Consider the following 15691-nt stretch of genomic DNA (forward strand, 5'->3'; position numbering starts at 1 on the left):
TCTAGGCCGCTCATTAATGGTCCTGTCATGCGCTCCAAACACACCATTTTGTTGTGGTGTTCCTGGAATGGTCTTCTCCATTTTGATTCTCTGAGCTGCACAGTACTCCTTGAACTCACCATCAATGTACTCACCACCATTATCAGACCTCAGACATTTCAGCTTTAATCATGTCTCTGTCTCAACCATGGCCTTCCAAGTCATGAACACACTGAATACATCAGATTTATACTTCAAGAAATAAACCCATATCTTTCTGCTATGGTCATCAATGAATGTGAACCTCCAAGAGATTCCACTGGAGAAGGTCCACACACATCTGTGTGTACAAGATCCAGCTTTCCTGCCTTTGGCGTCTGCCACCTTTCAAGAAACGAACCTTCCTCTATTTCTTTATAATGCAACTCTCACAGATGTCGAGATCAACTGACTTCAGTTCTGGTAGCTTACCTCTGGACTGAAGTTCCTTCATACCTCTCTGACTCATGTGGCCAAGTCTGCAATGCCACAACTCTGTTGTGCTCTCTGCAACAGTAGTATCAACATTGTTAATTAAATCAGTAGTCATATATAGCGTATCTGTTTTCTTACCCTGAGCCAGTACTAGTGCTCATTTAGTAACTTTCTAGGTGTTATTTGAGAAAAATATTGAATGTCCACATTCATCAAGCTGTCCAACATAAATGAGGTTCTTTTTCAGTTCAGGAATGTGTCTAACCTTTTGCAGAGTCCAGTTGTTCTTATTTGGAAGTGCAATGTCAATATCTCTCATTCATACCACGTTCAGAGCTTCTCTATCTGCCAGCTATATTTTCCCAAAATCACCTGCAACATAATTCCGCATCAATTCCCAATAGAAAGTTGTATGGAAAGAAGCTCATAAATCCAGCATCCATTCATCAACAGAACTATGAACTGCTAGCAGTAGTGCATCATGTGTTTCTTCAATTACCACATTCGCACTGTCATTCTCCTTCTTCTTAGGATTCTTGCAGTTCCTCCTTATGTGGTTAGTTTTGTCACAATTCCAGCAATTTACTTGTTTACCAGACCTTGATTTGCTCCTGGTTCTGTTCTTTTATATTGATCTTCCCCTGTTTGAGTTCTTGTCTTGTGATCTCCCTCTGGAATCAACCTCCTCAGCCAAAATCAAATCACAAATATCTTCGTATTTCAATTTAGATTTACCTGCAGAATTACTCACAGTCATCCTCATAGTTTCCTAGCTATTTGACAAATAAACTCGTATCTCATCATCAAATTCAATTTTCACAGACGATAATTGATTTGTGATAGTATTGAAATCATTCAAGTGTTGTACAACAGATGCACCTTCAGCCATCTTCAAATTGAATAACTTCTTCATCATATATACCTTGTTATTTGTCGATGACTTTTCATATATACCTGACAGGGCTGTCATAAGATCTGCAATTGTTCTCTCCTTGATGACGTTATGTGCAACAGACCTCGATAGGCTCAATCGAATAACTCCCAGAACCTGTAGATCCAACATATTCCATTTAGCTTCATCCATTCTGTCAGGTATTTTCTCCAATAACAGAAGATGTAGTTTCTTCTCATAGAGGTAATCCTCTATCTACATTCTCCAGTAACCAAAATCTGTGACATCAAATTTCTCGATCCCTGAAACCTTCACTTCATCTGCAGTCATTGGCTTTGATACCAGTTGTTGTAGTATATTTAAAATAGAATAGAACGATCGATGATGAAGTAAAAAATAAAATGAGAAAAATTAACACCAAAAGATTTACGTGGTTCGACAAATTGCCTACATCTACGGAGTTGCAGAGGATTTTACTAATTCAGGAATTTACACCGTTTGATCACGTCGACAATTACAGGATCTCTCACTTGTTCTCTCTCTCTCTCTTTTTACACCGAGATTCACCCAAGAGCAAGAAAATCAAAGAAGAAGAAATACATACAAGAGAAAAAATTTATTTCTCTTCTGTCACAAGCCAACAAGAAGAAATCAAGAAAAACAATATTCTTCTTCCACTATATTCTTCTTCCACTATCTTTTTCTTCCTTTTGCCAAGTACTTAAAAACAATACCTTGCAAAAACACATGCCGATAAGGAATATCAAGGGAGTGACGATTCCTCCCTCTCGATCGAACCACCAGACTTTCAGCAAAGTCGCGTAGAGGGAGCAAGGCTTCTGTATTGCGAGCGAGAGATGGAGACTGGAGCACTCGAGCAAGAGACGGGGACTGGAGCACTCGAGCACTCGAGCACAGCAACTTTCCATTTTTCGCAAACTAAAGGAGTTAGCGCCAATGGCAAAAAAAAGGTCGTGGGAGCGAGCGGAACGGTACTAGTTAAGGCAGCATTTTTTTTTTTTTTTTACGGGCTCCACACACGACATTAGGGGAGAGCACAACACAACAGATTCACATAAATGGTAATGGGCTTCCCCTTGAGCGGCTGTCCATAAGTGCTACTCTCCGCACATAATAAATTCTCTTGCGTGTGAGAGCGATCACCCCCTATCATTGCAAATAAATGGGTCCTTTCATGTATGCTTAATTTGAGTATTTTTGTTATGTTACGTGAGCCGCTGCTCTTTAGATGCAACTTCTTTTCTTTTTTATTTAGGGAATTCTTTTTGTCTTGCAATATTTTCCATCTAAATTTTCTTGTGGAATTCTTTCTCAAACAGCAGAATTGTAAGCAAACAGAGTCATAACCATACTCGTCAGTTCTAGGCAAAAATTTATTCCTAAAGCTAATTTTTAATTTTCATATTTAATATTTCTTATTTTATTTCCTTTTGGCATTAACATTATTACCCTGGAAAAGAACTTTAGGCAACCTGAAATAGTTGCCTATACTTTCTTAAAGATTTAAGGTCTTGTTCATAGCCATATTTAAGGAACTAAAAAGTTAAGCGCGCTAAGTGAGTGGACTCATTTGTTTCCCTTTTTCAAAAGGGAACAATGTTTTAACATTTTTTAGGTTTGAAAAATTGTTGAATCTTGTTTTATTCTCGGGTTACGTCAAAATCTTCCTAACCAAGGAAAAAGAAGCTGATAGTAGGTGGAAATAAGATAAGAGAGTGGAGGAAAAATGCATTATAGTTTCTCTGGTTCAACATTACATTGTGAAAGTCAAGAATTCATAAGTATTTCTCTCTTTGATTCTCTAATTATAGACAAGATTTTGGGTCTCTAGTCTTATAAGAAGAAATATAATAAGTTAAAATGAGCTATACATGTAATAAATACTAGATAATCTAAAATTATATATAAATGCTTTGAGTATGAGAGAATATCGCCTGTGGAGTATGCATGCATGTAGACTCTTTGTGCAACCATGTTATACACCGTTGTACACATGCGTCAAAACGGTATACAATATGATTATGCAAGAAGTACACATATATGCTGACTCCGTGTCTAATATTTTGTCATTGAGTACAAATTTGGACTTAGATTAGTAGCCGATGGTTAGGTATAAAAGAGCAACTAAGACTTATAATAACATGAAGAGTAGCTTTTTTTTTGGATATAAGAAACTACCTAGCTAGGCTGCATAAATCCCACAAATTTTGTGATAACCTTATGTAAGTTTTTTTTTTAGCTTAGAAGTTTTTTTTTGTTGAGCGGAGTAAGAGGGCCCGAATCTTGGAGGTGGTCGGTTAAGAACGGTCAACTAACTGGAAGGAGGCCAACCAACTGGTAGTGTGTGCCCAAGAAAGGCCGGCCGAGGGATTGGGATGGCCAGCCGACTGGTGTTGGCCGACCTGACCAAGAAGGGCTGACCAAGAAAAAGGGACGGCTGGCTGGTGGTGGTCATGGTCATTTCTATATTAAAGAACTATTGAAGTGTTCTAACTAATCTTGTAATGTCTCTCTCTTTTTCTCCTTTATGTTCTATTCCTTTTGTTTGCTTCACTGGTTAATCTCAGATTCAACAATATATATTTAAATAGTACAAAAAAATATGTTAGTACAAATCTCGAGATAATCAAATAACCAATATTAAAGGCAATATGACGAGAAACCCTTTGACGAAAAACCATAAGCTCTCATGAATCAGATTGACTTATGACCGACCCGACTAACTAAAGGGTTTCAAGGCGACCGAAGGTAAGATCAATTGGCTAAAGGGCCACCCAAGCCAATAGAAAATATGCATGTGGGACGATCATTCTAAAGGTAGCGACCGAACAAAGATCTAGTGCCCTAAACTATCAAACAAGTATCAACGCAAAGCTCTTTCAATGTCTCCCCAAAAGATCACCAAAGTTCACCAATAAACAATAATTAGGCAAGTTGGTCAGCCACTTGAAAGCTAACTGATCATCTCACTCAAGAACCAACTGACTTTCCATTCAAAGGCTGATTGGTGCCTAAACGAAAGCAGACAAAAATCAGCTTAGTTGGACAACCCAAAGACTTGCCGAGCAAAAGGTTCTGTCACAAAAAAAGACCAAAAGACTATATACAACATTTCTAAAAAAATAGTAAATTATATTATTTTACATTTTGTCTTTTCTTCTCTCATAGATAGGGGGACCAATCATATTTTAGAAGTTTTTGGCTCTTCTCTCTATACTCTTCTCCTATGGAGAATCACTTCCCTTCTCGTTGTAACCTCCGTATTCGATATCTAAAATAGACACAAGAGCTAGAGAATACACATTTCACCCAAGAGAGGCAAGTCCTTGTGCATTCCCCCTCTCACTTCCTCTCTTTCTCTCCACCCTGGCTCCAACGACTGTATTTCTTGGGCATCATGTTTCACATGATAGATTTAGATTTAACATCTTGAAAGCTGTGGTCAGCATGCATCATGCTAGCAAACAAGAAGAGGAACGACACAATGATTAGAGAACCACTATAGAGACACTCCTAGCGGGGAGCACACCTAGAAGTTCATACAACACATATTTAAGAGCTGAAAAATTTGGCTTCCATTATCATTTGAGAGGTTTTGGCTTGGAGGCAAAAACCACACTACAAAATGACAACCAGCTCCAACGGTCAAAGAACTCCTCCAGGGAAAGCCGACTGATGCCACCTCAACTTCGGGCGGCTGACACCTAGTCTTATTTCAAACCTTCTATATTTCTTTTATTATCAAAAAATACATAAACATTTTTAATATTTTCCTAAGGTCCAATTGTCATTCGAGGAACTCGAACCCAAGTAGCAATGCTAACAATGATCCCAAAGATGTATGGTCAGTAGAGCGGCCCTCAATGCTCCCTATTTTGGAACTTGGTCTCCAATTTGAATCGAATAAGACTCTAGAGGTAGTTTCATACCCAATATGATAAACTTTTTGAAGGATACCTAGTAAATCACCCCAAAATGAAGCCTCCATGATTACCTCCGCGAAAGCACGATAGGATCCACTTAAAAAGCCTAGCATAAGGGTAATCATGATGAAGAGAATTTGACCAAGCAACCGAGACCTAGGAAAAGGTATGACGCGAACCGGGCTCTAGAATCTTAAAATAAACCAATCGGTACGCAAAAGGCATTTGATCGGTACGTAGAAAAAAATAAGATGGAGAGTGACACAATAGACGTCTGATCCGTGTCCTAACACTAAAACTCTTACCTGAACGCTAAGCATAATAAAGCCCATGTCTCTGAACTCTATACGGAGAAAGCTTTGGAAGTGCTTTCTAGCCCAGTAGCAATAAGCTTCGCGAAGAATATGAAGCAAATCATCCCAGTAGCGAGTCTTGGAAGTCACCTCAACTAACACAGAAATAATATCCGCTTAAGTCAACGAAAGGTAAGACTCAACCAAGACGATGACCCGGCCGAACAAATGAGGCATGCAGTGTAAGACTTATGTCTAGCAGTGAGATATAACCAACAATCTTCACAAAGGTCCAAATTATCAAACAACAAAAACATTTATCACCAAGCAATATCTAGTACTTTTGGTATTGTATGTCAGGTGCCTCCTTTACAATCTTGTAACTAAATTCAGTTATTCTGAATTGAAGCCTATCTATTATGACCTATTATGAGACCAATGTAATTTTTTATAATGGTTTTGAAACTATGTTTTCCACTTTCTCATTCGCTGCTGTTTCTTCTAATGTGCTCCAACAAGAATCCGTATCAATTTTTTTCTCCCTACACTGGACTTCCCATGCTTTTATGTTGTCTAAACATCGTAATTCTGATTATCGACTGGATTCACTATTTTCGGTATTTTAAAATAATTAGAATAAGAAATAGGATTTAAAGTTGTCATTTTTACTGTTTGGCAGGATTTAGGCTAAAGCCAGCTCAAATCTTGCTACCGAAAAGCACAAATTCTGCCAAAATATTGCTACCAAATAGCCCTTTATATGGAACTTCCTCACTTAGTAAAATTGTTTGGAGTTACAAGTTACAAAAATCCTTGTCAGTGCGCAAGAATGCCTATATCATATTATTCGGAGTTATGATATATATATATATATACATATATATATATATATATAAATCTATGAAGATAAAATAATTTTTTAAAAAATTTATATCTATTAAATTTAAATATATTTTAAAATAAAGTATTTATTGAATTTTGTCATTTACAGAAACATTCGCCATCATCTCTATACTTCACACAAAACACCAAAAATTGTTTATATTAAATAATTTTATTATAAGAATGTAGAACAGGTGGAGGATCATTGTCTCACCAGTAGCCACATGGACGGTGTGTTAAATAAAAACTCATGCAGAACGCCCTCAGCTGGTTTGCATGCCTGCCACATCAAACACTATTCGGTGCTTATCCTCTCAGCACTCCTATATAAACTCATTCTACCCAGGACATGAGGCAATTCAATTCCCAGTCATAAATTTTCACGAGCTGAAATCCTGAACGTAGAACAACTTGACAAGATGCATTCTATGAAGGAGAAGCTGAAGGACGTGAGCAGCGAAGCCAAATATAAGATGAAGGTATCCTCCATAGTTACCCAGGAGAAGAAGGAGAAGGCGACTGCTAGGAACAGGCAGGAAAGAGAAATGGCGGATGAGAGAGCAAAGGCGAAGAAGGCTCAGGCCAAGGCTGATCTTCACCAGGAGAAAGCCGACCACCGGGCGGTGTCCGCAGCTCATCATGCCGGCTTACACCATGTTCCCCTCGCTGGCCACCATCACCATCATGCACATACTGGAGCTGCCGCTCCTGCCACTCACGCCTATTCCGGGGCTCATCCACACACCGGAAATTACTATTAGATTGTGTGTGTGCGTGTGTTGTCTACTTTTGAAAAGTGTGTGCTATGAAATATATCGCTTGTATTTAACCTTGTAAGTACTGAACTTTCATGTTTATCCGATCTGTTTGAAGTCAATGAATTGTTGTTTCTGGTTGATCATATTACCGGTTTATCTTATCGAGAAAGCAGAGTTCTTTAACCCTCACACACACACACACGAAAAAGTGGGTGTTCATACATTGGGAGGCCACCAAACAGTGCTATCTACATGTAGGGGTCATGAAACTTTTTTATTTATGCCCGAAGGACACTGTTATGCCATCGTCTAATTTTCCTCGTTCTAGAGTTAGAAAATAGCGAAAAAAGATCTTCCGTTTCATTCTCTTCGCAAGTGCCCAGCCGCTCGCCCTTCGTAAGATCTCCTGGGCACCTAGGTGCTTGACCTGAAACTGACGTCCATCAGGACTTAGCGCATAGGCGTCAGAATTTAGCCTCAAATTTTTGTCTTTTATGTTCTAAATCTCGTGGGAGCTTAGGCGCACCTAGGTGCTTGGGGCTGGCACTCAGGGCTGGTGCCTTGGCGCAAAAAATCAATTTTCACCGTAAGTGTTAGATTTTAAGGTTTTTTTTCGATCCGTAAACTACGCAAAATTAAATATGACTAAAATATAAGTCTCATGTCCCATAAATAAGCATCTTTGTCGATCTCGATCCATGGATTTTGGTGCCAACAATGCCCCCAATGTCGTGCAAGTACGATATTTTGAACCCTAATCTCCCCAGAACGTCGACGGGAAGCTTCAATGAGTTCGACTGTGCCCTTTGTGTTGAATGAGCTCTTCCAATGGTGGATTCTTTCGGGCAAAGTTAAATCACCGTGTACTCTGGTTTCGTGCCCTAAACACGTAGCAAGAAGATGGGTATCTTAAGCTACGGGACATTATAAGTGAGCTGTGAATTTTTGCAAGATATTTATGAACGTCGACGGGAAGCTTCAATGAGTTCGACTGTCCACGGGAGACTACATGTGGATGTGATATGGTCTCTAAACACCGGAATGGGGCACCGAACATGCCTTTTGTGTTGAATGAGCTCTTCCAATGGTGGATTCTTTCGGGCAAAGTTAAATCACCGCGTACTCTGGTTTCGTGCCCTAAACACGTAGCAAGAAGATGGGTATCTTGAGCTACGGGACATTATAAGTGAGCTGTGAATTTTTGCAAGATATTTATGTGAAGTGGACACTATATCAGTGTGCCATAAAAAATTGATGCCAACAAGATATTTATGAAGAGGAGCACACCAAAAATTTCATACAACAAATCCAGAACAAAAAAAAAATCTCATTTTTCTCATCTTTCAAGAGGTTTTGACTCGGAGGCGAGAACGACACTAGAAACAAAAGACTGGTACCGGTTCCAAAAGTTAGAGAACTCCTCCAGGAAAAGCCGACTGATGACACCTCAAAAATAATTAGTCAACTCCGGGCATCTAACACTCAGTTTAGTTCCCCTAGCTCTAATTAACACTGAGGGAACTTAAACTCAAGTAATAATGCCGACAGTGATGCTAACGAATTTAGTTGACAGAGCAGCCTACTGTTGTGCAATTTAGGACGAAGAAAAATAAAAATCGACATAAAATCAGAAGAACACAAAGATTTAACAAGGTTCAGCAAAAATTGCCTACGTCCTCGGGAGCGAGCAGTGGTTTCACTATTTCAGAGAAGTTACAATACATCCCATAGAGTTACACATATATATAGACATATATAAACTCTCAGATAAAATTACAATCACGCCCTCGCTCCCCCAACCCCTTTTATTCCAAGAAACACTCTTTTTCACCAGGAGACACGCCTCTTCACAAGAAACTCCAACTCCCTAAATATGAGTCATACCTAATAATTCTCCACCTTGGCGAATATCCAACAACTTAGGAGACATGCATCACCCGGTATATATGTCTACCAAACAAATCTCCACCTTAGTGAATATTCAGCCCCTTTAGAAGAAAATCTCCACCTTGCGAATATCCAATCCTTTAAGAGAAAAAATCTCCGCATTGCGAATATCCTGCCCCTTAGGAGAAATATCTCATGGAATTTCTTATACCAAAGTGGGTTTGACAACCAAACCATCTAACATGGCTTGGTCAAAGTTCCTGTTGCATTTTCACCATATGATTCAATAGAGCGATCTTCACCTGCAACTGTACTTCCTATCAGTTTATAGATGTTACCTACAGTGATCTTCTCTTTCATCACAATCAGTGCATCTTTAACAATTCTGATGGTTTCTCTATCATCATTTGTCTTAGGAATGAAACCATTTCTGTGTAGAGTGCCTAAGGAAATCAAATTCTTCATCAACTCTGGAACATGTCTAACATCACATAATATTCTAACAGTATCATCATACGTCTTAATTCTGACTTTACCAATACCAGCAATATTGCAACGTCTATTATCACCCAAATAAACTGAACCAGAATCAGATAACCTGTATGAAGTAAACCACTCTCTATTAGGTGTTATGTGATAAGAATATCCTGAATCAAGAATCCATCCATCATTTAAATGAGTTGTTGTAACTGAAAGCGCATCATTATCACTGTAATCTGTAGTGTCACTCTGCACCATATTCACAGCCCTGGAAGATACATCACGAATCTTCTTCTTGAGCATTGGATAATCTCTCTTCATATGTCCCTGTTCCCTGCACTTAAAGCAGCGAATCTTCTTGCCTTTAGGCTTTGACCTGGAACTTTGCCTTCGAGAATTCTCCTTCTCCTCATTACTTTCACGATCTTGATTACCCTTAGCATATAAACAATTATAATGAGAGCTTTCCTCTGCATTCTGCTTCCACTAGTTGTGAGCCAATAATGCTGCAGTAATCTCATCAATTTTAATTGTTTTTTAATTGTTAATTGTTTCTTTCTCATATGTAAGAGTAGTCACCAGATGTTCATAAGAAGTAGGCAATGAACACAAAAGAATCATTGTTTGGTCTTCATCCTCAATATTCACATCAAACCGTGTTATATTTATATAAATTCAGATCTGTGATTATTTGATTGAAGATATTCAAGCGTTGAACCAAATCAGTGTCTGCCTGAATCTTCAGCCCATACAGCCTTTGCTTCAGATACAATTTATTCGTCAGAGATTTGGACATAAACTGAGATTCTAATTTCTTCCATACTTCTTCTAGAGATTTCAGATTCATAACATTATACATAATCTCATCTGCCAAACATAAACGTATGGTATCTGCCGCTGAAGTTGTAACTCTTCCCAATCTTCATCTTCCATATTATCAGGTTTCGTAACCCGCAAAGCTTTCAAAATTCTCTGTTGTGCCAACAAATCTTTTACCCTTGTTTACCACAATCTGAAGTTCTCGGTTCCATCGAAATTCTTTATCTCGAATTTTGCTCCAGACATTGCCATTTGAAATTTAATCCTGCACCGTATTTACTGGCTTGCTTCGAAAAATAAAAGAAAATAATCTGCAAATAAATTCAAAGAAACCTGAAATTTTCCTTGTCAAATGCAGCAACTATCCCGCGATTCTCCTTTGATTCGTGAATCAAATTTTCCCACGAAGCACTTTTCCTGTTCGTACCAGTACCTCGACCAATTGCTATTTCCGCGAGCCACAAATCCCTTCGCACCTGTTCGAGGATTACCTCCACGAAACTCCTGTTCACGAAATAATCGTGCTTGCTCGCCTTCTACACCCTGCTGAACTCCACCTGTCGCAAAATCTCCTGCGACGAACCGACAAATTTAACTGGTCGAATTTCTCAGATTTTCCGCAAAACAAGGCTCCTGTTCGCGGTGGACAACCTCTGTTTCCTACGGATTGTTGAACCGGCCGAACTCCTATATTTCCTGAAACTGCACGACGGATCACGAAATCGAACCTCGTGCCTCGCGATTCTGTGGCGAAGTTTGCTCCTATCGCGAACTGTCGTGATTCCTCGATTGCACGACTCCTCTGCGAACCTGTCGCATTGAACCTGTCACGAACACAGAAACGCCTTCGCGAACTCCTCTTCGCCGAATTAGCCTCTGCCTCTGCATCGCGAACTCCTCTGTCGCGCACAGATCCTGATCTGCATCGCGAACTCCTCTTCTTCGCCGAATTAGCCTCTGCCTCTGCATCGCGAACTCCTCTGTCGCGCACAGATCCTGATCGCAAACCTTCTCTTGTCGCGATCTAAGGCCTTCGCAAAAATTTCCGAGCCCGCTTCTCCTGTCGCGAGCGAACTGTGTCGCAAATCCTTCGCCCTGTGGCGTTCGCGTGAAGCCTGCGGACCTCTGAATTCGTCTGTCCCGAATTCGCCTGTGTTGAAATGTCACGAACTTCTGTATCGCGATCCTCCCTGAAGTGTTGCCAATCGAGAATCCTCTCGCCTGGCTGTCTCGCGAACCCTTTGAAATCCTTTGGAAATCCTTCGCTAACTCTTTTGAGGAATTGCCACAAAACCACCGCTCGGACTTCTCCTTCCAAATCCCCAAATATTTATTCTTACTTCCTGCGTCGCTAAAGTTTTCTTCCCTGCCCTAGAACCTAGCTCTGATACCAATTGTTGTGCAATTTAGGGCGAAGAAAAACAAGAATCGACACAAAATCAGAAGAAGAACACAGAGATTTAACGAGGTTCGGCAAAAATTGCCTACATCCTCGGGAGTGAGCGGCGGTTTCACTATTTCAGAGAAGTTACAATACATCCCATAGGGTTGCATATATATATAGACATATACAAACCCTCGCTCCCCCCAACCCCCTTTATTCCAAGAGACACTCATTTTCAACAGATGACACGTCTTCACAAGAAACTCCAACTCCCTAGATATGAGTCATACCTAACACCTACAATGTTCCCCCATCATGAATCTTGATCTCTAAACTTGAATCAGTTAAGGCTCTGAAGATAGCGACGAACTTCACAAATGTTACCACGTAAATCACCTAAAAAAACAAGCTTCTATTAATAAGTCTAGCAGAAGGGGTAATCTTGATGAAGAAAATTAGATCAAACAACCGAGAACAAGAAAAGAGCAAGACTCGAGTCGGACGCTAGTATCTTAAAATAAGCCGACAACGCAAAAACATTCAATAGGTAGAAAACAATAAAGACGACCGACAAGGACATCATAGAGATATGATGGACGTCCTGAAGCTAAAAATCCGACCTTCAACGTCAAGCATAAAAAAGCCCATGTCTCTAAACTAAATATGGAGAAAGCTCTAGAGATGTTTATCTGCCCAGTAGTGATAAGCTTCACGAAGTGTATGGTGCAAATCACCCTAATAGCGAGTCTCGATGATTACCCTAGCAAAGACAGCTGCAAGATCGACATAAATCCCAATAAAATATAAGTCAATACAGGTGATGACCTGAATTAGCAAATGAGACACAGGATGTGTAAGACTTATGTCAGACGGTGTTATATCAAAAAACGACCAATGGTCTTTTCAATAATCCAAGTCATTAACCAACATCAACATAATCATCGAACAATACGAAGATCTCCTCACTTTTGGTGCCTTCTTTATGTTCTTGTAACTAACTTCAGTTATTATGAACTGAAGCTCATCTATAATTATACCTCTGTATACCTGGTGAACATAAATTTTTATAAGTTATGAAACTATGTTTTCCACTTTCTCATTCGCCTCTGTTTCTTCTGATGTTTCTTCTAATGTGCTCCAACAAGAATCTGTATCAATTCTTTCTCCTCACTCTCGACTTCCCATGCTTTAGTTTGTCTAAATCTTGTAATTCTGATTGCCAATTGGATTCACCATACTCGGGATTTAAAAATAAAATAAGAATAAGAATCTGGATTAAAAATTCTATGGCATTTTACTGTTTGACCGGATTTAGGCTAAAGCCTGCTGAAATCTTGCTACCAAATAACCCTTTATATGGAAAATCTTCACTTAGTAAAATTGTTTCCTGTATCATATTATTTGGAGTTAAACAAATTTAGTTTATTGTTAAGAATTATAATAGAAAATAATTTATTCCTATAAGAAGCTATGAGAAATAATTTTTTTCCTTAGAATAAGGAGATATTACTTTCCTATTTTATATTTATTTCCTTAGATTAGGAATTATTTGGTTTCCTATTTTATGTTATTTTCTATATCTTCTAATAATTAATATGAATTGATTATTATAATTATCTTCTAATAATTAATATGAATTGATTATTAGAGATATTAGATGATATATCTTTTATTTTTATATAACTTCTTTTTTATTATTTTTACTATTACAGGAATATTGTAAAGGTTATTTGTACTCTCGTTCATATCAATGAAATAATTAAGTATTTCACTTTATTCCGCATTATTTTAAATTTTAATATGGTATCACAGCGAAGTTTCGTACTCTAGCTACCTACCCTCCTTTGAAAATTCTTGGACTCCCTTTATTATTTTAAATTTTAATATGGTATCACAACGAAGTTTCGTACTCTAACTACCTACCCTCCTTTGAAAATTCTTGGACTCCCTTCCTGTCATCCTCTATGTAGGAAGGGAGAGACACTCATTTTGATATTTGAAACAAATTTTTTTTTTCTTCTCTAAATCCCTTCCATCTCTCCACCGTCACTCTCATCGGTAGGGTTATCCAAGCACAGAGGAATGGAGCAGGGTCGGTTTTCAGATCCCACACCCACCACCGTAAGGGTGCCGCTCGTTTCTCCATCGCTCAAGGGGGTGGTTATCAACATCATCCACGATCATGGTTGCGGAGCTCCGCTCGCTCGCGTAACCTTTTGCCACCTGTTCCGCTACAGGCACCAGAAGGAGCTCTTTGTTGCCGTAGAAGGCATGTACACCGGCCAGTTTGTGTACTGCGGTCGTAATGCTTCTCCTATGGTTGGAAATGTTTTGCCCCTCCGCTCGATCCCGGAGGGCTCTGTTGTATGCAACGTTGAGCACCATGTTGGAGATCGTGGTGTGCTCACTAGGGCTTCGGAAGACTGCGCTATCGTTATCAGCCATAACCCTGCTAACGGGACTTCTAGAATCAAGCTCCCATCTGGCGCTAAGAAGATAATTCCCAGAGGATGTCGAGCCACGATCAACTAGGTCACCGGTGGTGATAGAATGGCGAAGCCTGTCCTCACAGCCGACAATGTTTACCACAATTACAGGGTGAAGCATAACTGTTGGCCGAAGGTCTGCGGTGTTGTCATGAACCCTGTGGAGCATTCCCATGGAGGAGGAAACCATCAGCATATTGGCAAAGCATCAACCTTTCGTCGCGATGCTCCCTGGTAAAAGGTAGGTCTCATCACTGTCAGGAGAACGGGTCGCCTTCGGGGACAAGCTATCGCCATTGCCGCCAAGGCCTAAAAGGGTTCCTAGTTTCCCAGGATTCTCCTTCTCCGAGGTCTTTTAGAATGTTGAGGATCTTAGTTCACTTTTGTTGGCTCCCAAGAAACATTAATAGCAAAAATGCTTTGGAGTTTGGCAGACATCATCACAAACCATGCAAAAGAAAAAAAAACTTCTTATGTTGTATCCTCTTATGTCGGCACCAGCAATGGGGCTCCAGCCAAGGCAACACCAACGATGCTGCCACCCGCCTCATCATCATCTTGTCAGAGATATCGTTGTCTTGGATCGAACAAGGCCAGCAAAATCCGTCGCCGACCCTTCCTCCTGCAGCTGTCTCTTTCCCTTTCCCTGCAAAACTCAAAATTGCCAAAGCCTAATAATGTGGAAGCCTGAGAGAGCCTAAGCCTCAGAGTGCTGAAGAGAGGTCGAAGCCTAAGAGTGCCGAAGCCCTAGAGTGCCGAAGCTCGATAGGCCGAAGCCTGAGCCGAAGCCCAAAGAGCTGAAGAGTGTCGAAGAAGCCTAAGATGCTGATGAGAGAGATGAAGATGGAGACATCAGAGTAGCCCATGGAGAGACCCATCGGCCTCATATTGTTCATTACAGTCCAATTATTTTTCACTACTCAGCAAGTTAGGAATTAATAACATACATTTCAAAATTGAGTGGGAGTGTTAAGAATTCTAATAAGAATTAATTTATTCCTATAAGAAATTATGAGAAATAAATTATTTCCTTAGAATAAAGAGATATTTTCTTTTCTATTTTATATTTACTTCATTTGATTAAGAATTATTTGTTTCCTATTTATGTTATTTCCGATATCTCATAATAATTAATATGAATTGATTATTAAAGATATTAAATTATATATCTTTATTTTCATATCATTTTATTTTATTATTTTTTCATATTATAGGATTCTTGTGATAGTTATTTACAGTCTCGTTCATATAAATGAAATAATTAAGTATTTCATTTTATCTCGAATTATTTTAAATTTAAACATAGTGAAGAAAAAAATTAATTCTTGTAATAGTTATTTATATAAATGAAATAATGAAGTATTTCATTTTAACTCGTATTATTTTAAATTTAAACATAGTGAAGAAAAAAAT

At 39.1% G+C, this 15691-nt stretch overlaps 1 protein-coding gene and 1 pseudogene across 1 annotated transcript; both read left to right on the forward strand.

Moving 5' to 3' along the window:
• The first annotated feature begins 6813 nt into the window (after positions 1 to 6813).
• On the forward strand, positions 6814 to 7321 carry LOC110019191 (late embryogenesis abundant protein 18-like). Its single transcript, XM_020716775.1, has one exon. The coding sequence runs from the start codon at positions 6884 to 6886 to the stop codon at positions 7223 to 7225; it is 342 nt and encodes a 113-aa protein (XP_020572434.1). The 5' UTR covers positions 6814 to 6883; the 3' UTR covers positions 7226 to 7321.
• Positions 7322 to 13831: 6510 nt separating this feature from the next.
• Positions 13832 to 14591, forward strand: LOC110019167 (annotated as a pseudogene).
• The last annotated feature ends 1100 nt before the right edge of the window (positions 14592 to 15691 follow it).

Source organism: Phalaenopsis equestris, unplaced genomic scaffold, assembly GCF_001263595.1.
Source record: "Phalaenopsis equestris unplaced genomic scaffold, ASM126359v1 Scaffold000053, whole genome shotgun sequence".
Taxonomy (NCBI): Eukaryota; Viridiplantae; Streptophyta; class Magnoliopsida; order Asparagales; family Orchidaceae; genus Phalaenopsis; species Phalaenopsis equestris.